This window comes from Dipodomys merriami, unplaced genomic scaffold, assembly GCF_024711535.1.
Source record: "Dipodomys merriami isolate MVZ:Mamm:240054 unplaced genomic scaffold, mDipMer1.0.p SCAF_10, whole genome shotgun sequence".
Lineage (NCBI taxonomy): Eukaryota > Metazoa > Chordata > Mammalia > Rodentia > Heteromyidae > Dipodomys > Dipodomys merriami.
In genome coordinates this window covers 52,854,766-52,879,318 of record NW_027202271.1, presented here as the reverse complement: position 1 = coordinate 52,879,318, position 24,553 = coordinate 52,854,766, and the positions used below count along the sequence as shown (strand labels likewise).

Genomic DNA, 24,553 nt, shown 5'->3' with positions numbered 1-24,553 from the left:
CTGTATGACCATATATAGGGAATCTAAAAATGTCCAGCTCATAGAAGCTGAGAATGAAATAATGGTGGGTGGACTAGAAGGTGGAAAAAGTGGCTAGATGTTAGTCAAAGGATACAAACAAGTTACAAGATGAGGCTGGGTGTTACTAGCACACACTTGTAATCCTAGCTATTCAGAAGGCTGAGACCTGGAGGATTGAAGTTCAAAGCCAGCCAGTGTAGAAAAGTCGGTGAGACTCCATCACTAACCAGCAAAATGCTGAGCTGGAGGCATGGATCAAGGGGAAGAATACCAGCTATATGCAAGGAAGCTAAGCAAGTTAAAAGCTATGAGTTCAAACCCTGTAAAAAAAAAAAGAAAAAAAAAGACAATAATGAACAAAAGTAAAGAAAATAAAAGAAGAAAAGATGAGCCTGTTCTGGAGAATAAGTATATAATTGGTTACATGAAATATATATCTCAAGTCATGGTATTCACTTTGAATATACTCAATCTTTGTCAATTCCCTTTTTAAACTAAACGATTTCAGCTATTCCATTAAATATTCAACTATATCAAATGCAGTTTAAAAATAACATTATTTCTACTTACAGAGCTCTGAGTACTTTATATGTACAGTGTTTTACCTCTCACAAGTCCTATTAGGCTTTTTAATAGAAGAGGAAACGAAGGCAAGACCTATAAAAAAATGTAATTATAACAGCTGACCTTCCAAAGCCCAGGCTGGGAGTCAGAGCACTATTACTGCACTACCAAGCACATCCTGTGTCGTCTTCTTTTCTCAATACTTCTGCAAAGGAGAATCTCTGCGTACAACATGGCAACCTAGTCATAGATCAACATGCCTCCTGTATCCTCAGAGAGCAGCACAACAGGAAAAAGAAGCTAGAGTTTACAGACAGTAGAGGTTGTGGAGAAAGTGTACAAAGAACAAGAAAGACTTGTGTCTGTGTCAAAGTTAATATGAATCACAAGTACATTCTAGAGAAACAAGTTTTCAATTTTGAATCTTTCTGGTTGTCAACCAATTATACAACAGCTCTTAACACTGGACCAGGTATTCTAAGTGGATGCAAAAAAATGACACAACCTTTGGAAGAAACTAGATTGGACCAATGTCAGCCCAAGACATTTTCCTGAGAAATATCTTGGGGATGGCTCTGTCTCCATCACAGCACAGAGTTCTGGAAGACAGTGGCAAGCCAAGAAATATGACCTTATTTTTGTACATGTACATATAAACAGGACTAGAGCAGAAGTACCTAGAACATAACACCTGATACTGCCATTGAACCTTTTGACTTCTCAAAGGTGAACAAGGTATAAATGTTATCTTTGGAAAAACCAAAGATAAATATAGTCATATACTTCATGGCAGGGCTCTATTCTGAGAAATGCATTGTTAGGCAATTTCACTATTGTGTGCATATCACAGAGTGTATGGACACAAATGTAGATGATGTAACCTACTACATCTGAACTGTATGGTCTAGCCAGTTGCTCTTGGTCTATAAACCTGCCCAGTATATTACTATGCTGCATACTGTAGGCAGTTGTCGCACAATGGTGAATATTTATGTATCTAAACTTAGCAAAAGTACAGTAAAATACTATTCAATAGGAATTTTCAGCTTCATTACAATATCATGGGGTCACCATACTATATGTGGTCCATCATGGACAGAAGTATCCTCTCAGGGCCATGTCTTGTTAAAGCACTGAGAGAAGCTGTTGTTTAAGATGGTATACAACTTACCAAGAGTCCTGGAATGGCACAGTGTAAAGCCCACTAGGTTGTGTGAGAGCTTTAGGATAGTGGGTGGTTCTACACAGCACCTTGGATGCTGCAGGATGACCAGTTGAAGACTGGGTGCCTTGTAACACTATTGTCACAGTCAAATTGCTGTGTCCGCAGTATGCTTCAAGGAGATAGTTGAAGTACGCGTGTGGCAATATTAGCAAAATAGTTGAGAAGTGCAAAATATCCCAGTCCTAGCTTCATCACCACCTTGCTTTGAGAAGTTGGACTTTACCTGCCTTAGAGCCTCAGTTTACTCATCTGAACATTGGGGCAAAACTCAACCTACCTAAGAGAATTATGAGAAAGAAGTGAAATAGAAGGTGCAGAAATGTTTTGGAAGTATTTGAAGCTTAAGTCTGAGAATCCCCACCAAATCCTCAGGAGCTGTGTCGTTCACCCCAGTGACCACTGGCCAGACTAGCTGATGAATGCTTAACATGTGACCAGTGGTCTGGAGAGCCAGCTTCTACATTTTTTTTAATTGTGGAAATACCGTAGAGAGGGGTTACAATTACATGGGCAAGGTAGTGCGTACATTTCTTATCAAGCGTTGTTGTCTCCTCCTTTGTTTCCCCTTTCCATCCCCTCCCATTTCTCCCCTTCCCCTGTCCTCCCCAACCCCGTCCCCTTCCTCCCCCCTTCCTCTCCCCTCCCCCCCATGACAAAGTTGTAAAGTTCATTTTTGTCTTGTACATCTTATTGTTGCAATAGTTCCACCTGTATCCCTATCTAAACAATTTATTTCCAGCGTCTACATTTTACTAACTTTTAATTGGAACTTAAAAAACAAACAAACCTCGGGCTGGGAAGGTTGCTCAGTGGTAGAGTGCTTGCCTTGCATGCATGAGGCCCTGGGTTCAATTCCTCAGCACCACATAAGCAGAAAAATAAATAAAAATTTTAAAAAATCTTCATTGTCCAAGAAGCATTGTACTCACAACCTGACTTATAGAATTATAACCCCTTTGCAAAACTACTTGATAATAACAATTTAAAAACCCCTCGTATGTGTTGAAAATAAACTACATACACAACTTTCAGGTGGAGACTGGAGAGAGGGACTGGGAGAGAATAAGGGAAGGGATGACACTGAACCAAAGGAAACGTACTCATTACCTCACTTATATAACTGTAATCCCTCTGTATATCAACTTTATAACAATAGTAAGGTAATTTTTTTAAAAAAACCTCATACTTGATTCAGTTATTTGAAATATTTTAAATGCATTTATGCCAAGCTGAATACATGAATCTACTTCATGAACTGTAACTTTAATGAAATCTAAATATGCAATATTTCCAGTGAAGTTTGGTGTTTAAATTGAGATTTGCCACAAGTATAAAATATATACTGGATTTAAAAAAAACTCAGTGAAAACCACAAAATAATTTAAGATGTCTTGGTAATATTTTATATTAATGTGACTTCTGGAAAATGTAAAATTACAGTGTGACTGCAATATTGTATTTTTGAAGGAGAGGCCACTTTAGCAAGGAAGAAGCATGAAAGGAGAGCCTTAATTCCTGTAGGAACTGGGGAAGGGGTTACTGCAGAATAAATTCCATGATCCCAGGCAAAGTGTTGGTACCATCCCTGGCTTCTGAGGACCAACGGCAGAAATACAGCCTCTTGATGACTTGCCAGCTCTGCCTGGAATTCCTCTTCGTGTCCAGGCACAACGTACCCAACACCTTGGAATTTTGCCATTGCCTTGGTAGCATAAGACCATAATTGTTTGCTTTGATTTGTGACCATGACATTTCAATAAGCAGGAAACTCTCCAAATTGGCATCAATTCTATGTTCACGTCTCTTTCAAAGTTTACCTTAGACCCAAGGTGAAGTAGGAATTCACTCAGCAGGCAGTTGTTCTCTAGTTTTCAATGTTTTCCTCTAGAACAGCCTTGTTTTCAAGATTTGCACTCAGACTGCTGAGGCTGCAAGAGAAAATCTGGCTGAGGGGACCCAGCCCCCGCCTTGCCTGGCTCAGCACATCTGGAAGTGGTTTCTCAAGGGCCGCCTCCCTGCCTTCAATGTCTGGATTCCCAGCTGTTCCGAGGCACCGGAGTGGAAGAATCCCAAGCCACTCAAAGTCAGCGCAAGCAAAGGAGTGCGGACCAGACCAAAGGGGCATGTTCTCTTCCAAGTGGAATATTGGCTTGGAGCTCACCAGCCCTTTGGGATTTCCTATAGGATCTTAGAAGTCTCAAAAGCAGCACTCTGAAGGGAAGCACTACTTCAGAACCAAGGAGCCTAAAGTCCTATTCTACCCGTCCATCAGGTAAATAGAGAAAATTTCAAGTGTCGTTTTCCCACTTTACCCTGGCCAATCTTCAGCACTCCTTTATTTTGTTTGCTACAGTCTAAGGAAGTAACTCAGAGGTTTCTGATCTGCACATACTCTTCATAGCACTTCAGATGGTGATTGGGATCATCATTCTAACAAAACTTATTTTTTTTTCCATTATAGTGAATTTAAGATAGTCCATGTGTGAGGTTTTCCCACCCTGGACTATACTTGCAGACCATGATTTATTCTCCCTCTCTCCCCAGAATAGGTGATTTGCTATTTGTGTAGAGTTTCAAGCATAGAGATCCGCAGAGAACCCAGATAAATGCTACTCTTTAATGTAAGTTTGTCGTTGAGCCCAAATGACTTAATTGGGTTCTGATTCATGATTTTGGAATCTGTCCGGAAACTGTTCTGAGGGCCTCCCCCAATGAGAGAACAACTAGCCGTTGTGGAAATCTGTGCATAGAAGTTGTAGTGTTCAGGTTTGAAAAATGCTTTCAACATGGAAAAAATGTCTTATGTGACTTTTTCAGCACGGGTAATCTATTGGAAAAGCTTGATTTAACCTGATAGAGTGAGTGAACACACAAGAGAGAGCACATGAGAGAGAAAGAGACAGAGACAGAGACAGAGAGACACACAGAGAGAATCTAAACATCTGGATATGCAGTAGGAAAGTATCAGTCCTGCTGTTTGGCCTCAGGTAGCCTGATACTCAAAATGATATTGGTTGGTTGATTGGTTTTATCTTTTCCTTTTCCTCCAAATATTTTAGATTTGAACTTCTGTACAAACCCTTTGTATTACATAATGGACTTCCATTCCTCCCTCTAGTATAGCTAAGAGCAGAGCTGCACGCTGCAGAAGTGAGAACGTGGTGCTGCTGTCGGACTCACAGGGAGGGTGATGTCTGTGTATCACCTCTTGTAAGCTGGACTCAGCACCTTCACTTCCACTTGCCTTTTCGTGTTATCTGCAATAGGAACAAAAGGATGTAATGTCAATAAGAGACATAACACAGGGTCTGCAAAGTAGTGAGGCCTCAGGGCTGGTGACTTTCCCTGGTGACAAAAGTGACCCCTTACTTGCCCTTGGCAGCACCCCTGCTCTTGATATATTCTTTTCTCTGACAGTCTGATCATCAGAGTGTTCCCCATATCATATCATCTCTCCAGGACTCCGCTTGCTCCCTCCCTTCCTCCCTCCCAAATCTTTCTTTTTTTCTACTCTGGCTATGTTTTTTTTTTTTTTTTGTCTTCCTTGTTCTTTCTATGTGTATAGCTCTGATGGCTAGTGTACAGATAACCTTATTCTAAATGCTTTAAAAGAACTTTGAACCTTAGCTTTTGAAAGTGGATCCCAATGAAGGGCTTTCAGCAGGAAAGGGATGTTCAGAGTTATTTTGATAGAGAAATTAGAAAGATAGGGTTACTATTACTGGGTTTAGGGAAGATGATGGGAGGTAGGAGCTTTGTGGGAGGTATTAGGACCTCAGTTTGTGACCCGTGGATGCCTTCAATGATGCTCAGTGGCCAGTTGGATCTGGGAGTCTGAAGTCCAGGTGGGAGTCTGTGCTGGGGACAAAAATATAGGCATACCATTATACTAAAAATAGGACAGAATAGAGTTCCACATGAGGAAGAGAGAGAGAGAGAGAGAGAGAGAGAGAGAGAGAGAGAGAGAGAGAGAGAGAGAGAGAGAGAGGGAGGGAGGGAGGGAGGGAGGGAGGGAGGGAGGGCGGTGGGGGGGGGAGGCCAGATGGCTTCCTTTCTTCATGGAGTGAAAGGAGGATCCATGTGGCCAAAGACAATTCCAAGAGTGAACTTAGAATCCCGAAAAGTTAGATGAACGTCTATCACCTAAAACTGTACATGGATTAAAAGGTACCTGAAACCTGATTCCAGAAGAGTCCTAAGTAATATCAGATCCTATTCTTCCCTGGATGCAATGGGCAGAGATAGGCCACACCCATATACTCCAAACTCTGAGCTCCTGGGTGTGCAGTCTTTTTTTTTTTGTCAGTCGTGGGGCTTGAACTCTGGGACTGGGCGCTGTCCCTCAGCTCTTCAGCTCAAGGTGAGCCCTCTACCACTTGAGCTACAGTGCCACTTCCGGTTTTCTGGTGGTTTATTGGAGATAGGAGTCTCACGGTCTCTCCTGCCCGGGCTGGCTTTGAACTGCAATCCTCAGATCTCAGCCTCCTGAGTAGCTAGGATTACAGGCGTGAGCCACCAGCGCCCGGCTTGGGTGTGCAGGAAAATAATGGGGATATTGTGTCAAATGTCTGTGAAAGAGTTTTCCCAGATCCTTGGGGATCCTGTGTAAAGTTTGATCAGCTGGAAGAAGCACTTTGGAAAACATGGACTGTCTATTCAAGAGTTTATTTTTTTGTCTAAAGTTCTAGATTCAGAGCAGTGAAGAGTAATTACATATTTTATGACATATTTGACAGTCTTGAATTCTTTTTTTTTTTTGTCAGTCTTGGGGCTTGAACTCTGGGCTTGGGCGCTGTCCCTCACCTCTTCAGCTCAAGGCTAGCACTCTACCACTTGGGCCACAGTGCCATTTCTAGTTTTCTAGTGGTTTATTGGAGATAAGAGTCTCACAGACTTTCCTGCCTATGCTGGCTTTGAACAATGATCCTCAGATCTCAGCCTCCTGAGTAGCTAGGATTATAGGCATGAACCAACAGTGCCTGGCAACAGTCCTGAATTCTTGAGCCATTTCCAGTTCACTCTCTTTTTTTTTTTTTTTTTTTTGGGGGGGGTCCGGTCATGGGGCCTGAACTGTGGGCCTGGGCGCTAGCCCTCAGCTCTTCAGCTCAAGGCTAGTGCTCTACCACTTGAGACACAGCGCCACTTCCAGCTCTTTTCTTATGTGGTGCTGAGGAATCGAACCCAGGGCCTCGAGCATGCAAGGCAAGTGCTCTACCACTGAGCCACCTTCCCAGCCCCCAAGTTCACTCTCTTTTAAATGAAACTTTATTCTTCAACCCACAGGTCCCAGTTCTTACCACGTGGGTGCACATGGCTCTGTTACGAAAAGGTAGGATTGCAGCTTCTGAAAATGCTATCTCAGAAGAAAGTTTGGAGATTAAGAGCTTTCTTCTCTCCTCCTTTTCCTTTCTCCTCTTCTTCCTCCTTCTTTCTTCTCTCCTCCTCCTTCTCCCTTCTACCTCCTTCTCTAATTCTTCCCCTCCTCTGCCTCCTCTAGATTTTGTTATCATTTCAGAACCATTCCTGTGGGAAGTTGTTAAGTATTTTGGTCAGAAGTAGACTTACATCATGGGATCATGTATTTCTATAAAACTTGCAAATGTGATTTATTTCACATTCATGCTTAATTTAGCATTTGTAATTAATTAATTTTTAAAAATTTTTTTGTCTGTTATGGCCTTGAACTCAGGGCCTGGGTGGTATACCTGAGCTTTTCTGCGCAAGGCTAGTGCTCTACCTCTTGAGCCACAGTTCTACTTCTGTTTTTCTGGTGGTTAATTGGAGATAAGAGTCTCACGGAATTTCCTGCCTGAGCTGACTTCAAATGGAGATCCTCAGATCTCAGCCTCGTGAGTAGCTAGGATTATAGGTGTGAACCACCAATGCCCAGCTGCCATTTTGTATTCTTATTCTTAAAGGACTGCCTCAAATATTCAGACCCATCAAAACCTAGGTGTAACCTTTATTTTACTAGTGGTTTATGAGTTTGGGGAAAACACAGTAACCTGATCTTGGTATTATTACTCTCAAAGTAGAGTTACCTGATTTGGTAAATGAAAACAGGGATGTCCTGTTAAATTTGAGCCTCACAAGAATAATTTAGCATATGTAAATATTTTATATATGTAAATATATGCAAATATATGTAAATATATGTAAATATTTTACATAATATGCTTAACCTAAAAAATTAATTTTAGGGGCTGGGAAGGTAGCTCAGTGGTAGAATGCTTGCCTTGCATGTGTGAGGCCCTGGGTTCAATTCCTCAGCACCACATAAGCAGAAAAACCTTGAAGTGGTGCTATGGCTCAAGTGGTAGAGCACTAGCCTTGAGCTGAAGAGCGGAGGGTCAGCACCCAGGCCCAGAGTTCAGGCCCCATGACCAACAAAAGAAAAAAAATTAATTTTATCTAGACAACCTATGTCATTGGCAACAGCTAGTTGGAGGGGTCAGATAATGGAAGATATTGAGCCATCTTCCTCACATGCTGTGGTAAGTGAACATTGACCAAACTTATTGATATAGACAGAATTTTGTCCCTTCTGCTTCCCCATAGTGTTGATTTACATTGCGTCTGATATGGGATTGTCTCTGGTTGAATCCAATAACCCAAAAGGCAGCAAAGAGCTAGAAGTCAGAAAGGTAGAATCACTGAGCCTCGGAACATAGTTTTAGAAGGCATGCAGAGACTCACTTTGGAGTCAAAAAACAAACCAGTATGAGACTAATAAATTATCTTTTGGGGGAGGATTTAAACTGAGGGCCTGCTACCACATGAATCACCTCCTCAGGCCATCTTTTGTTTTAGTTTGTTTTTCAGATAGGATCTCACACGTTTTTTCCCAAAGTTGGCTTGGATGGTGATCCTTCTACCTCTGCTTCCTGAACTCTTCTAATCTTTTTGTTGTTGTTGGTTGTGGGGCTGAACTCTGGGCCTGGGTGCTGTCCCTCAGCTCTTCAGCTCAAAGCAAGTGTTCTACCACTTGAGCTACAGCGCCACTTCTGGTTTTCTGGTGGTTAATTGGAGGTAAGAGTTTCACAGACTTTCCTGCCCAGGCTGGCTTTGAACAGTGATCCTCAGATCTCAGCCTCCTGAGTAGCTAGCATTACAAGCATGAGCCACCAATGCCTGGCTCTCTTTTAATCTTTTACTCAGGGCAAGAATGTTCTGCACATCATCCTGAACTAGTGTCTGAATTAGTTAAAAATCAAAACACATTTATTCATAATAAGGGCTGGCTCACGACAAACATTATATAAATGTTGACTGTGTACAACAGTGGCTGCAAAGGCAGCCCCTGCAATGCAATGATCAGGTTTCAGCACAGCTTTAGCCTGGTCCTCCTTACACTTCCTCTGTGGGCCTTGACAACAGTGTAGCAGTTAAAACTTTGCTGTGTGTGTGTGCTTGAAGAGAGGTGGCAGGCTAACCCCTTCTGATCACAATGTTTACACTGCCATCAAAACTTTAGGTTTTAGGTTCATAGAATAATCTTTGATAGGTTTCCCTTTGCCTTTCAGTTAATCAAGTGCTGCTTCTCCTTCTAATTGGGACCCTCTGTGGGATCGTGTACAAGAAAGTTCATAAAGGAGCTGTGCTCAGGAGGGAAACAGGTGAGCAAGCATGGAACCAGCAAGAAAGGACAACTGTGAGAACCTTTGAGTCCTTTCAATATTGGGACTCAGGGACAAGTGAAAACTTGGTCAGCGTGTAGGATTCACAAGAAGGGCCTGCTGAAACACTGTGAGCATTTACACTTCTGATAGGCTCCAAGTGATGTTCAGGCTCTTAGATAGTGCACCATACTTGGAATGGACTGCTTTGCCTCCCATCCCTTGGAGCCTCTAAACATTTTGCTTATGAAAAATTTTCTCTCCTCTCCTTACTGGTTCATTCCTATTATTGCCCAAACAGCCTATCTAAGGGTTTGGACATGAAGGGTCCCCCACAAAAGGTTTATGTATTGCAGGCTTGAACCTAATACAAGCAGTGTTCAGAGGTGGGGCTTTGGGAAATGATTGAATCATGAGGACTCTGCCTTATTGATGAATCAATCCACTGATGACTCAAATTTTGATTAAGCTATTAGAGGTGGTGGACTTGTAGAAAGCGGGGCTTGATGGGAAGAAGCAGGTAACTGTTAGCATGTTATGAGGTTTCTGATTTGGTTCAGCACAAGACAGCTTCCCATAGGTAAACTATTGAACAGGTTGGTTCCAGCACCCACTGGTACAGAGGATCCAGCATGTAGCAGACAACTCCCGAGGCCACTCTAAGGATGAAGCACTAATAAAGAGAGTTTACCTTCTGTGCACCATTATCCTTCATCCTGTCCAGGGGACACTTCCTGACAGAGAGCTGTATTTATGGCTTAGGTTAGCTTCAGCTGCTGTGGCTGCTCCTTCTTTTCTGGGGATGCCTTCTTCCTGCTTCATCCTCCTGTTGCCTGCTGCCTGCTGAAGACCTCTACCTGTGCCTAGCAGCCAGGCTCTTCCCCCACTTTTCAGCTCTTCTCTCACTTTACCTCTCAGAATATCCATGAGCCATTGTTGAGAGCTCTGTTCTCTAGTCCTTTCCACCAATTCAGTCCAGTTCATTTCTGCAAACTTTCCTCATGCACTTCCACTGCAAGACTCAGTCAGGCAGTGTAATGAGCTCACAGTATTGTTGTAGAGAGGCAGCCTCAAAAACAGACTGTTCAAGTATAGTGTGGCAAGTGCTGAGAGGAAGATAGCCACGAACTCATGCATCTATCCATTCATCCTTCCAAAGTGTACTGACAATGCACCAAGTACCAGCTTCTGGGTTAAGAGCAGAGGCACAGGATAAACTAGATGCCCTCTCTACACTCAGAGCTCCTATATCCAGGAGAGTGTGCACAGTTCAGTGTGCACATACTTCCAACCACAGGCAAGGGCACCAGAGAACAAGGGAGGGTGGGCTACTTCATATAGGAGCTTGTCACAGGCTTCTCTAAGGACCCCATGTCTGTACTGTATCCAGTGGTTAGTTTCATTCAATACTTCTTCAGTTGAACATGCTACCTTGTGCCTGGGTGACTAGAGATTTTGCAAAAAAGTATCTGAAAACACAGACCGCGCTTTAAATAAACATTGGATGCATCTACAGATTGATCCTTATTATTCAGTGATATGGTAGCATGGATGTCTTATTTTCAATGCTGAAAAGCATGATCAATTATGCATCTTGTACATTAGTCATGTTCTTTTATTTATCTCCTTTCCCATGCTGTCAGCATTTGAGAAATTTAAGAGTGAACAAGGAAGACAAATGACAGGCAGTATAGTTTATAGCTGTCATAGGTAAGATAGATATTCCAGTTTAGGGAAGAGTTGAGAGGACTGTTGAACCAACAGAGCTTTTCTTTTCTTTTCTTTTCTTTTCTTTTTTTTGGGTCCAGTCGTGGGGCCTGAACTCTGGCCTGGGTGCTGTCCCTCAGCTCTTCAGCTCAAGGCTAGCACTCTACCACTTGAGCCACAGCGCCACTTCCGGCTTTTTTCTTTTTGCTTATGTGGTGCTGAGGAATGGAACCCAGGGCCTCAGGCATGCAAGGCAAGCGCTGTACCACTGAGCCACCTTCCCAGCCCAGCTTTTCTTTTCTTATGTGGGTTTTTTTCCTCATATTTTTATTGTCAAGGTGATTTACAGAGGGCTTATAGTTACATAAGTAAGGTAGTAAATATAATTCTTGTCAAATTCGTATGTTTTTTAACTTCCCCTTCTCCCCATGTATGATTCTAAGGTTGGCTTTATTTTGACACCTCCAAAATAATAGGGACTTAAAAGTTGGTCTTTTAAGTGAAAAAACTGATGTCAATTGCACTACTATCCAGGTAGAAATTCCATGGCTTTGATGTTCCTAACTCACCTACTTTCCATCATGTGGGCCAATTCTGACCATCATACCAAGAGTCCATTGAGAAGAGTGAACCCAGCATCTGCACTTATTACTTGAACTAACATCCTGCTTATCAGAGTTCAGTCACACGGAGTGGCAGGGAATCTGGGGAAATAGTTTTAGTGGTTGGTTGTGTGCCTGCAAACATTTGAACACTTTTCTAAAAGAAGAGAGAGAAACTGAGCTGGAGAAGAACCAGCAGTCTGCAGAAATGTACAAGACAGGTCAGCTGCTCCTGCAAGTCCTTCCTGCTCCACGTCACTGTTTTTGCTGTTCCCAGATGCTGCTGCCACGACTCCAGAGGATGGGGAAGAGGAGATCCCGGTGGTGATTTGTGCGGCTGCAGGGCGCATGGGCGCAGCCATGGCTGCCATCAACAGCATCTACAGCAACACTGATGCCAACATCGTCTTTTATGTGGTTGGGCTGCGCAACACCCTGCCTCGAATTCGGTGATTTGTGTGCTGAGTCTTTGGGGTTGTTCCCCTTCCTTTTAGTCTTTCTTTTCTTACCTTAAACAGATTCACTTCCTTTTGGGAATGGACGCCTTGAGGTTTACCTGTTCATCTAACACCTGAGTTGTCCAGATAAGGAAATGCAGCAAAGCCTCATTGACTTGGTAGATGACGCTTCCGTCTAATGAAAAAAAGAGCCCCAGCCCTTGAACAGCTTTTGACAGTCTTTTTAAAAAATTATTACTCTTGCTGAGAACTGGTGGCTCATACACCAGTAATCATAGCTACACAGAAGGCTGAGATCTACAGGACAATGGTTTGAAGTCAGCATGGGAAGAAATTATCTGCAAGATTTCTGCTCTATAATAACCAACTAGAAGCCAGGCTGAAGGCGTGGCTCAAGTGGCATCAGCCAAGCTAGCCATCTTAACAAACATATACCGTTAAGCTCAAGCCCTAGTACCATAAAATGATGAATTTTGAGGCAAGATCTCACTATTGTCGCCCAAGCTGGTGATTCTCCTGCCTCTGCTTCCCAAATGCTGAGATTAACGGCAGGTCCCACCGTATCTGACCTAACTAAATATATTTATTAATTCATAAATACATATTTATTTTAGATTTCATAAATATATGATCATTTATAAAAATATATTGAATTAACTAAATATATCAATCTTTGATAAATATATTTATGTATGTGTTATAAATATATAAATATATAAGTATATGGTATATATGAAAGATACAAAAAAATACACATACTGTACACGTTTGATTGAATCCATGGCCTCTCATACTAAATTCATGCTCTCCCACTTACTGAGCTGTACCCCAGCCCTATACTTTTTTTTTTTGTCAGTCATGGTACTTGAACTCTGGGCCTGGGCACTGTTCCTGAGCTCTTCAGTGCAAGGCGAGCACTCTACTACTTGAACACAGCGCCACTTCCAGTTTTCTGGTGGTTAATTGGAGATAAGAATCTCATGGATTTTCCTGCTGGGCTGGCTTTGAACAGTGATCCTTAGCTCTCAGCCTTCTGAATAGCTAGAATTACAGGCATGAGCCTGTAATCCATAAGGCCTGGCTCCGGCCTTACACTTTTTAGCTGAAAACTAAAATTTTATATGGTATAGTGTCATTTTGAACTGATTCTTTTCCATCATGTAGCGTACTAAAAATGAACTAGAGTTATATTAAGAGGAAATAAATATACTAATAAGAGGAGGAATAAGCAGCAAATCAAATGTAAATGTATTATATGATGTGGGGTACATGGATAACCTATGTGTGGAGAGTGCCTTCCCAGAAATGATAAGAACACTGTCAGATTTGACATAACATAATACATTATGAGTGATGAGAAACAATGAGTCCAATTAGTCATAAAATACATTAGGAGAGCAGTTTCTCAAAATGTATTACAGACAAAGGATTACTATTCAGAATAAAAAATAGTTACCAAAAAAAAAAACTTTTAAAGTACAAGCCTAGTTTTAAAAAAGTGAGCATAGAACATGAACTGACAGTAAAATCCTGGATTGGATCCCCAGCATCATATAAGACAAAAATGAGAGGCATAGTGGCACATATCAATAATCGCAGCATTCATAAGCAGAGGCAGGAAGATCCCAAGTTCAAGCCTCCTCTGGGTGCATAGGGATAACCTGCTAGCCATTGTAGTAAGACCCTGTCTCAAAAGACAAGCAATGAGCCAACTTACAAAAAGTAGGATATGAATAGACAATTCATACAAGAAAGAAGTACAAATGGCCGACAAAGTGAGCAAGAGCTATTTCCCAGTTCCTGGCTATCCAGTCCACCCATAACTTCCATCTTTAAATATTGTGAAAACTGTTTTCATTGAAGTAGAACTCAAAAACAGGAAACTGTAAATCCAGTGTATAGCTTAGAAAATCCTCACCATATCATTACCAATACTTAGTGTGACCATCCTTTCAACTTTGCTGTTCCAATGATGCCCATTGGTTTCTCCTTGTAGTTTTCATTTAAGATTCCTTTATTTCTGATGTGGTTGAGCACTGGAAGTTTGTGTTCAAGATTCTTGTCTATTTTTGTTTTGTCTTTTTTTTACTGACATGATCCACTTTTGTGGTTCAAATTTTACAAATTAAATTTTTTGTTCAGTTTTAATTTTATCAATTTTTGTTTTCATTGTTGGTACGCTATTGAATCTAATCAGGGCCTTGCCTATTGTGGGCAAAGACTCTAACACTGAGCTACATTCCCAGCCCTCTTTGGTTATTATTATTATTATTACTATTACTATTATTATTCAGTTGTGGGGCTTGAACTCTGGGCCTCAGCGCTGTCCCTCAGTTCTTCAGCTCAAAGCAAGTGCTCTACTGCTTGAGCCACAATGCTACTTCCAGCTTTCTGGTGGTTAATTGGAGATAAGAGTCTCAGGAATGTTCCTGCTCAGGCTGGGTTTGAACCACGATCCTCAGATCTCAGCCTCCTGGGTAGCTAGGATAACAGGTATGAGCTACTGGCACCCGGCTGATTATTATTTTTTTAATAGTACTTTAGTTTAATAGTACTTTAGGGCCTTGTGTTTGTTAGGAAGATACATTACCTCAGTCCTTTTGCTTTAGTTAATTTTCAAACAGGGTCTTATGCTTATATTCTGGCTGTCTTGGACTGAAGTTCTCCAATTTGAGTTTCCTGTGTAGCTGGGATGACAGGAGCTACCATTAGGCCCTTGGTTGAGATGTGGGGGTCTTGTACACTTTTTCCCAGGCTGGCTTCGAGCTTTGCTTGCATCATGTAGCAAGATGGTCCTGATGAGCTGCATGCTTTTTACAGAAAAAGCACTTCCCTTCTTCCATCTTCTTGGGAGGATATCTGATTTGGGGGGGTTATCTAATTTTTTTTCTTTTCTTTCCTTCATAGAAAGAAATCTTGGTTGAAAGTGGGGCAGAAAGAAAGTTTGGAAGGCTAACCAGATAGGGAAACAATCAGGAAGATTTTAAACTAAACTTCACTAAGTTTACATTCATTTATTTAGTTAGTCAGTTAGTTAGTTAGTGCCAGTCCTGGGGCTTGAACTCAGAGCCTGGGCATTGTCCCTATGCTTCTTTGCTCACGGCTAGTGCTGTACTACTGAAGCCACAGCTCTACTTCTGGCTTAATTTTTGGTAACTAATTGGAGGTAAAGAGTCTTATAAGAGTTTTTCTGCTTGGACTGACTTTGAATCATGATCTTCAGATCTCAGCCTCCTGAGTAGCTAGAATTATAGGCATAAGCCATCAGCACCCAGCATCATACATTTATTTTTAAACTTTCTAAGTGAGCAGCTGATGAGCCCTCAGGCAACAGGAAAATTAAGAAAAGACTTTTAAAATTATATTATTATTATTATCTTTAAGTAGTTGTACAAAGGGATTCCCATTCAACAAATCCGTTTGTAAATACGAGGTATCTTGATCAATATCACCTCTTTCATTATTCTCCTTCATCCCGCCCAACCCCACCTCAATTTTCCTAATTTCATAGGATATGCACTGAACTCCCCCCTGAGACAGGATTTAAAGAGGTTTTTATTGTCTCTTTAGAAAATGGATTGAACATTCTAAACTGAGAGAAATAAATTTTAAAATTGTGGAATTCAACCCTGTGGTCCTCAAAGGCAAGATTCGACCTGATGCTTCAAGGCCGGAGTTGTTGCAGCCTGTGAGTACGGGTGACATGTACTGGGGACAGTTGCAAGTCACACTGTTTCCTGTAGAGTAGTTGCTACTGGATACACACAAGCCTCCACAGAGGTCTGTTTAGTCATGGCGTATGAACCACCTGCCCAAAAAAGGATCCAAGATGCTTACATGAGCATAAGGAGGCTGTTAAACAGAAATGGGGCATCAGAAATAGAATGAATTTATGTGTGTGAACAGGGGCAGTGAAGCCAGGAGGAACAAATTCTCCCAGTCCATGGGCTGTTATGTGTACTGGCATGGACATTCCAGTTAGCTTACCCTTCTAGCAGCTAAGGCAAAACTGCAGTGTAATTGATTCTAGGCCTCACTGTCAATTAAGAGCATTTTTAGGAGACACCACTGCTAGCATTGGAAATCAAAAGTATTTTCCTGCTTACAAAAGAGACCTTGTCCTATAGGAAGTCTAGCTTTCTGTCTGCTTGAGTAAGGATCTAATTTTGTGGCCCAGGCTGGCCTTGGGCTCTCTGTCCTCCTGTCTTAGCCGTCCTAGTACTGGGATTATAGGTGTGCCATCACACCCAACTAGAGTAATGTTTCTGATGGCAGTGTTAGAGAAACTGCAGCCACCTCCTATATGTGACTATTACTGAAAGAAACTGCAGCCACTTCGTATATGTGACTGTTACTGAAACCCATCCTTATGCATTCACTGAACTATAAGTTCTGTATGATATGATCATGCCTGAATTCCAGATGTTCAGTGTTGGAGTATGAATTGAGTTAGGATGATGATTGAACACATTGTAATCAATGAAACTTTAAAACTTCCACTGGCTCATGCTTCTCCAACCATGCTCATGCTTTTCTGGGTCAAGGAGCTAAAAGGTTGAACTTGTTGCTGGATGACACATGTGACTGTGCATTTGTGTGTGTGTGTACAACTTTAATCTGACTGAGCTGAGAAGAACCTAAATGATGGAGGTAGATGAAAGCAGGCAGTCCACACACTAGAAGATTGACTAGGGAGCTTTGGTGACTTCCACAATAGTGGTTCACAGTGATGGTTCACTGTATTACACTGGTGGTTCAGCCAGCCTCAGTGGTGGGGGTTGGAGCTACAAGAGTCACTGATCTGCCAGCTCTGTTTTCAGCCCCAGAGCCCAAATAGACCAAGCATTGTGAAATCAGGTACAGTATCATGCTCCACACCAGAGGTAGAGCCGAGTCGAGGGACTGGTCAAAACCGACTTGAATACATCCAGAAGACATCAAGCTTCTTCCCTAACACTATCTCCCTTGTTTTCACAGCTAAACTTTGTTCGATTTTATCTCCCTCTGCTTATACACCAACATGAGAAAGTCATCTATTTGGACGATGATGTAATTGTACAAGGTACACTCACTGACTGCTGGGAACACTTAGAAAGGAGAAGCTGATGTAGAATGGCCATCTCTTCAGTTCCCATGTAGCGAGTTGCCTAGTGGCTTTGAATGTTCTTCAAGTTGTGAGTGCAGCATCATTGGAAGTTGGGTAATATTTTGAAAGCAGGGTTTGATACTTTCCTGGTCAACGCAGTTGACTTTCTGAGAGCCACACTGTGATGGTTATCTGCAGTAAATGACTTAGTAGCCCTTCCTGTGTGTCCCTAAAATGTAGAAAATGAAGTCTTTTTGAAGACATTCTTAGGAAAGGCCTATATTTGGTTGTTTGAATGTTGTGCTCTATCTCTTCCATAGTCAAACAGGACAATGATTGCTACGATTACTACAGAGCTACAAAAATAGATTGGACCAATACTGATCTGAACTTCTCTAGTAGCTTTTCTTTTTGATGGTTTTAGAGGTTTTTGTTTGTTTGTTTGGGTTTTTTGTTTGTTTTTTGTTTTTGTCAGTTGTGGAGCTTGAATTCAGGGTCTGGGTGCTGTCCCAGAGCTCTATTGCTCAAAGCTAGCCCTCTACCACGTTGAGTCACAGCTCCTCTTCCAGTTTTGTTTTGTTTTATTTATTTATTTTTTCTGGTTGTGGGGCTTGAACTCTGGGTCTGAGTGCTGTCCCTGAGCTCTCTAGCTCAAGATTGGTGCTCTACCACTTGAGCCACAGTGCCACTTCCGGTTTTCTGAGTGGTTTATTGGAGATAAGAGGCTCACAGACTTTTCTTGCCTGAGCTGGCTTTGGACAGCAATCCTCAGATCTCCGTCTCCTGAGTAGCTAGGATTACAGGTATGAGCCACCAGCGCCGGCCTCTTTCAGTTTTTGAGTGGTTAATCAGAGGTAAAAGTCTCATGGGGACTTTTCTGCCTGGGTTGGCTTTGAACTCAGTCCTCAGATCTCAGTTTCTTGAGTAGCTAGGATTACAGGTGTGATGCACTGGTGTCCAGCTAGTACTAGAGTTTTGTTTCTTTCTTTTTTTTGGGGGGGGGGTCCGGTCGTGGGGCTTGAACTCTGGGCCTGGACGCTGTCTCTCAGCTCTTCAGCTCAAGGCTAGCACTCTACCACTTGAGCCACAGCGCCACTTCCGGCGTTTTTTCTTTTTGCTTATGTGGTGCTGGGGAATCGAACCCAGGGCCTCATGCATGCAAGGCAAGTGCTCTACCACTGAGCCACCTTCCCAGCCCCAGTACTAGAGTTTTGAACTTGGGATTTCAACTTTGCTTGGCTCACTTGCTCGGCTGCACTGTACCACTTGAGCCTCTAGCCCAAGTTTTTGCTAGTTATTTTGGAGTTGGAGGTCTCACATTCTTTACTGTTCACACAGGCTGGCTCCAAAACATGATCCTCCATATCCTAGACTCCTGAGGAGATAAGATTACAATGCATGAGCCATTTCTACCTAGATCAAGTGGTTTTCTAAACTGGTACCAACCATTTTTGGAGAGGCAGGTGGTACAGGGATTAAATTTAGGAGCACTAGCTTGCTAGGCAGGTGCTCGATCTCTTTAGCCACAGTCTCAATCCTTTTGCTCTTTTATTTTTTAGATACTTTTTAAATTTATTTTTTAGATACTTTTGCCTAAGCAAGCCCCCAAACTTGCTATCCTATGTTACCATAACTGTTTGATACCAGCTTTTGTTGTTTTGCCAGTTATGGGGCTTGAACTCTGGGCCTGAGCACTGTCCCTGGGCTCCTTTTATTGCTCAAGGCTAGTGCTCTACCATTTGAACCACAGCACCACTTCCAGCTTTTTCTGTGATTAATTGGAGACAAGAGTCTCACAGGTTTTCTTGCTTGTTCTGGCTTTGATCCACAATTCTCAGATCTTGGCCTCCTGAGTAGCTCAAATTACAGGCATGAGCCACCAGCACCTGGCTAGCTTTTTATGGGGGGAGGGGGATTGGGGTTGAGGGAAGGGGCAGTACTAGGGATTGAACTCAGGATCTTACAGTTAACTAGGCAAGCACTGTACCACTTGAATCAAAGCTCCAGATCTTTTTTCCATTAGTTATTTTTGAGCTGGTTCACATTTCATGTCCAAGCTAACCTGGAATGTGATCCTCTTACCTATGCTTCCCCCATAGCCGGGGGGCTTGAGTCAATGCATTCAGTTGATACCAGCTATTCTTATTAAGCAGACTACAAGACACTTGAAATCAGGGACCCACACTCTTCTCTCAAGCACAGTCAGGAACTGTTCTAGCTCTGAGCTATTCCAAAACACATGCTGTATTTTAACTGCTGGCATTTCCAAATCCAGGTGATATCCAGGAACTATATGATACCACCTTGGCTGTAGGACATGCAGCAGCTTTCTCAGATGACTGCGACTTTCCACCTGCTCAGGACATCAACAAACTCGTGGGGCTGCAGGTGGGCACAGTGTCTCTTATCCTTTAGTTCCGACTCTTCCCCTTCTATGCATCTCAACATGAATGGAATTCATTTTGCAACTCACAATCCCTGAGAGCCAGCAGGAACTGCAAGGTAGGGAAAGGGATGACTGGCCTTTCCACTTACTCTTTGACTTCTAGCATTCTAACCTGTTCAGGCCGGGCTTTAACTCTGAAAAAATCCGACTTTCCTATTCTAAACCATGGCACTGACATTGGCTATTCTGTTGTGTATTTCACAGTCTTATAGTTATTTTTTACATTTGTATTATTAATTTATTTTATTGTCATTATAGAGGTGATATACAGAGGAATTATAATTAAATGAGTCAGATAATTGACTAAATTTTCTTTCATACAGTGTCTTCTGTTCCCTCATTCTCTCCTAGTCTCTCCATTTCATCTCTACCTACAGGTTGTATAGTTTACTTCCATCAATGTCCAGTGAGCTCCACTGCTGCACTTTTTCACCCTTTTTCCCTTGAGTTCTGTGCCTTCGCCTTAACCCTTCCAAAGATACACATTAGAATATACCATACATAAGGTAAAAAGACAAAAATCATGAAAAAAATGTATAAAATATAACTATAAATTATATATTTACATTTTATATTATATAATTTATATTTATAATTATATTATAGTCTAAGTATAATTATATAATATATAATTTTAAAAAGAAAGGAAGAAAAACAAAAGGCAGTCTCTTGTTTCTGTACCTTCGAGTTTTTTTCAATATGTATATTATTTTATATAAATATGAAGAGGCACTTAGGCATTGTGCCTTTGTGTTTCTCTCCTAAGAACATCCTCTTTTGGTCTCACTGTATGTGACTATCTAGAGTCATCTATAATTTATCATATCCCAGTATATTTTAGATCAGATTTCTACATATCAAAGAGAACATGCACCATTTGTCTTTCTTTTTTTTTTTTTTTTTTTTGTCGGTCGTGGGGCTTGAACTCTGGGCCTGGGAGCTGTCCCTCAGCTCTTCAGCTCAAGGCGAGCGCTCTACCACTTGAGCTACAGCGCCACTTCCGGTTTTCTGGTGGTTTATTGGAGATAGGAGTCTCACGGTCTCTCCTGCCCGGGCTGGCTTTGAACCGCGATCCTCAGATCTCAGCCTCCTGAGTAGCTAGGATTACAGGCGTGAGCCACCAGCGCCCAGCTACCATTTGTCTTTCTGAGCTTGGCGTACCTCACTTAACATGATTTGTTTTAGTTCCATGCATTTTCCTGCAAATGACATTATTTTATTTTTTTCTAATGGCTACTCACTTTTTTGGAAATTTAGACTCACTCATTTATTGTGGGGCATTTGGGATTGTTCCATATCTTGGCTATTGTGAACAATGTGGCAATGAGCATGAATGTGCAGGTGTCCTTATCATATCCTGGCTCATGAAGTTCAGGGTAGATGCCCAGGAGTGGTATGGCTGGGTTGTAGGGAAGGTCCGTGTTTAGTTTTTGAGGAGCCTCCAGACTGCTGTCCAAAGTGGTTGTACTAGTTTGCATTCCCACCAACAATGTGGTAGACCCATTATGTTTTTGCAAATGGTCAAGCTCATGGTAAATGTTCCAGAAACAACAGCTGTGAAGTGGCTCATAATCTTATTCTGTCAGAGATGGGCTTTTCTATGAAAGAGACTCAGAGAACCTTGGGTTCTATTTGCAGAGTTTTCATGATTGGTTTTTTAATCTCTCAGTAGAGGACAGTTAGATTTTGTTCAAGGGTGAGCATTTCCTTATCCAGGTAGAAATGAGGAAAGTTGAATCTATATGTAGTAAGTACTGGACTCAAAACATAGCTTTGCGATTCAAGGGACTATTAGAGTTGATGTCTGGTCAAAAAGAGATCGAGCAAACACTTTTATATGTGGCATTTAAAACACATTAAGGCCTAGGCTCTGTGGGCAGCCAACTTGGTCAAAATCTTGTGTTACCCATCACAAGTTGCCTAGCCAGTCATTCCCCTGCTCTTTTGGTCACACACAGGTGACAGTACTTCCTTGCAGAGTTACAATGAGAACTGAATTTATAAATACACACATTATTGTGTGCAGCTAATGAAGCGATACATGTGGAATTCTTAGAGCCACACCTGGTACACAAAGTACTCCAGTATTTCTGTTGCTCTAGTTGTCACAGAGGAGAGCTTGCACTAAGTAGACATTGACAGTCTACCTGGGTGAGTGTTTACTACGTGCTCAATACTGTTTCAGGTACTAGTGATACAGTAAACAAAACTTAGTTCCTCCCTTTGTATGGTTTATGTTCAAGTTTGAAGAGACAGAAAGTAAGCAAGTAAAATATCTAACAGAATCAGGATGGAGCTGGGGCTGTATCTTAAGTAGGGTGACCAGAGAAGACTCCACCAGAAGGGTGCTGTTTGAAAAGACTGAGAAAAGCACCTATGCAGATTTTTGGGAAGAAAAAACATTCCAGTTAGAGGCACTAGCAAGTGCTAAGTCTTCAGACATGAGTATGGCCGGCAATCTAGAGTATTAAAACTAGTTACTGTGGTAGAAGGATCAAAGTGGAGAGGAACAGAAGGTAGAGAGGTAATGGGTACTAAATGTTGTGGGAATTGGAGGCCATATGAGGAGCTCTGGAGGAGCAAATCCAGGGCTTCATGAACAAAGCCACCCAATTCGTGGCTCTTACCAGGAATGAGTATCTTTGTTTTTGTTTTTGTTTTTCTTTTGGCGGTTGTGGGGCTTGAACTCTGGGCCAACAATAATGTTTTAAATCGCCGAGGTTCTGAGTGCTCTATATAGTTTTTTTTTTTTTTTTTTTTTTGTCGGTCGTGGGGCTTGAACTCTGGGCCTGGGCGTTGTCCCTCAGCTCTTCAACTCAAGGCGAGCGCTCTACCACTTGAGCTACAGCGCCACTTCTTACCAGGAATGAGAAGGGAAGCCACTGGCAAGACTTTGGGATGAGTGACATGGAGGCAGTGTGGGGCTGAATGGAGGGTCAGAGTTAGGAACATGGTGAGGAGAACTGTGTGATTGAGTGATGACCATGGCTACAGTGGGAAGGTAGTGGTGGAGACTGAGACCAGGTAGCTTCTTAGTAGAGTTACTATTTTGCTTGGTTTCCTTTTTGGGGTGCTGGGAGTGGGACCTAGGGCCTTGTGCATACTCAGTAAGTGCTGTACCACAAATCCAAGCCCAGCTCCTGGCCTCTGGATATCTTGTGGAGCTGACACCAACATGATTTGTTGGCAGACTTGGATGAGAAGCAAGTAGTCATGGCTGAATTAATGAGCCTGGCTTTTTTGGCCAAAGTAGATAGAGTTGGCAGCTGCTGCAGGAGTTTAGAGGCCTAAGCAGAGTAAGCGCAGTGAGCCAATGGTAGGTAGAACCCTGAGGCTTGCCCCAAGACTGTCTATGGAGTCAAGAGATACAGGACCAAGTCCTGGCACTGAAATGGGAGCATTTAGCATTACAAGGCTGGAAAACGAATGGGAACTAGGAGGTGGCCCCCAGAGATATATTGCACAGTGGCTTCAAGAAAGTGATTTTCTAGAAACAAACACTGCTGTGCTGTTCTTTGGCAGAACACATACATGGGGTATTTGGACTACCGGAAGAAGACCATCAAGGACCTTGGCATCAGCCCCAGTACCTGCTCTTTCAATCCTGGTGTGATTGTTGCCAATATGACTGAGTGGAAACACCAGCACATCACCAAACAGTTGGAGAAATGGATGCAAAAAAATGTGGAGTACGTGTCAGCCTCTACCACTGTTCCCAGGCTCAGGAACAGTGTGATTCTATTAATTCTCTGTGTATGGCTCAGGGCCTACAGTTTTCTCAGACATGTCTTAAAGCTCTGTTAACAAAGACATGGGGACATAATGAAAACCTTTCCTCAAATGATAGAACTCACAGTGGAGAGCCTATGAAACAAGGATTTCCTTACACATTTTTCTAATAAGTTAGTTATTTCTTCTTTGTAGATTGAGTTTTGCTTGGCACCAATAGGATTTTGCTGTTTTTTTTTTTTTTTCTCTCAAATTCACAATTTCCTGCCTCAGTCTCCTGAAACGGTAGCTGGGATCACAGGCATGCACAGTCATTTTCAGCTTGTTTGTTGATAGAGGTCTTGCTAACTTTCTGCCAGGGCTGGCCTCAAACCAGATTCCTCTTGACTGTGGCCTCCTAAGTAGCTGAGATTGCAGGTATAAGTCACTGTGCCTGACCTCATTATTTTTTTTTAATATTATTTTATTTTATTTGAGAACATACTGTACAGAGGGGCTACAATTACATGGGCAGGATAATGCATACATTTCTTACCAAGCATTGCAGCCTCCTCCTTTGTTTACCCTTCACCTCCCTTCCCAGCCTCCCCCCTCCCCCCACCCAATTATACCCCCTTCACCCCCCCCCACCGACATTGTAAAGCTGGTTTTGACATGACATTTTGTACTTCTCATTGTTGCAACAGGTCCACCTGAATCCTTAAATGACTTGTTTGCCCCCATCTCCTCCACATGTTATACTGACATCAAATATAGTGAAAGCGGGGGTTACACTGTGGGGGAGGGACATACAAAGCAACAAAGAAATAATCTTATAAATGCGTTAGAAACATATGCATGAAAGAAACGAAAACATTAAAATACATATTTAAGGGTTCATTTTCCTAACATCACATTATCTGACCTTTTCTGCTTGACTCATACCTATACTAGATATTGCAAATAAGGGAAACCATGGGACCTATGCTTCTTTGGGCCTGGCTTACTTCACTTAATATAATTTTTTCCAAGCCTTTCCATTTCCTAACAAATGGGGAAATGTCATTCTTTCTGATGGAGGCATAGAATTCCATTGTATATATATACCACATTTTCTAGC

At 42.1% G+C, this 24,553-nt stretch overlaps 1 protein-coding gene across 1 annotated transcript in view; it reads left to right on the top strand.

Annotated features, from left to right (window-relative positions):
• Positions 1–3,962: 3,962 nt before the first annotated feature.
• The window catches only part of Glt8d2 (glycosyltransferase 8 domain containing 2), a 29,314-nt gene continuing 8,723 nt past the window's right edge, over positions 3,963–24,553 (top strand). Inside the window, exons 1-8 of the mRNA XM_069991697.1 lie at positions 3,963–4,082; positions 7,094–7,139; positions 9,334–9,426; positions 12,013–12,184; positions 15,764–15,881; positions 17,171–17,255; positions 19,555–19,667; positions 23,248–23,414. Of these exons, the coding sequence (XP_069847798.1) occupies positions 7,121–7,139; positions 9,334–9,426; positions 12,013–12,184; positions 15,764–15,881; positions 17,171–17,255; positions 19,555–19,667; positions 23,248–23,414 (767 nt within the window). The 5' untranslated portion in view covers positions 3,963–4,082; positions 7,094–7,120. The remainder of the gene's footprint in view (positions 4,083–7,093; positions 7,140–9,333; positions 9,427–12,012; positions 12,185–15,763; positions 15,882–17,170; positions 17,256–19,554; positions 19,668–23,247; positions 23,415–24,553) is intronic.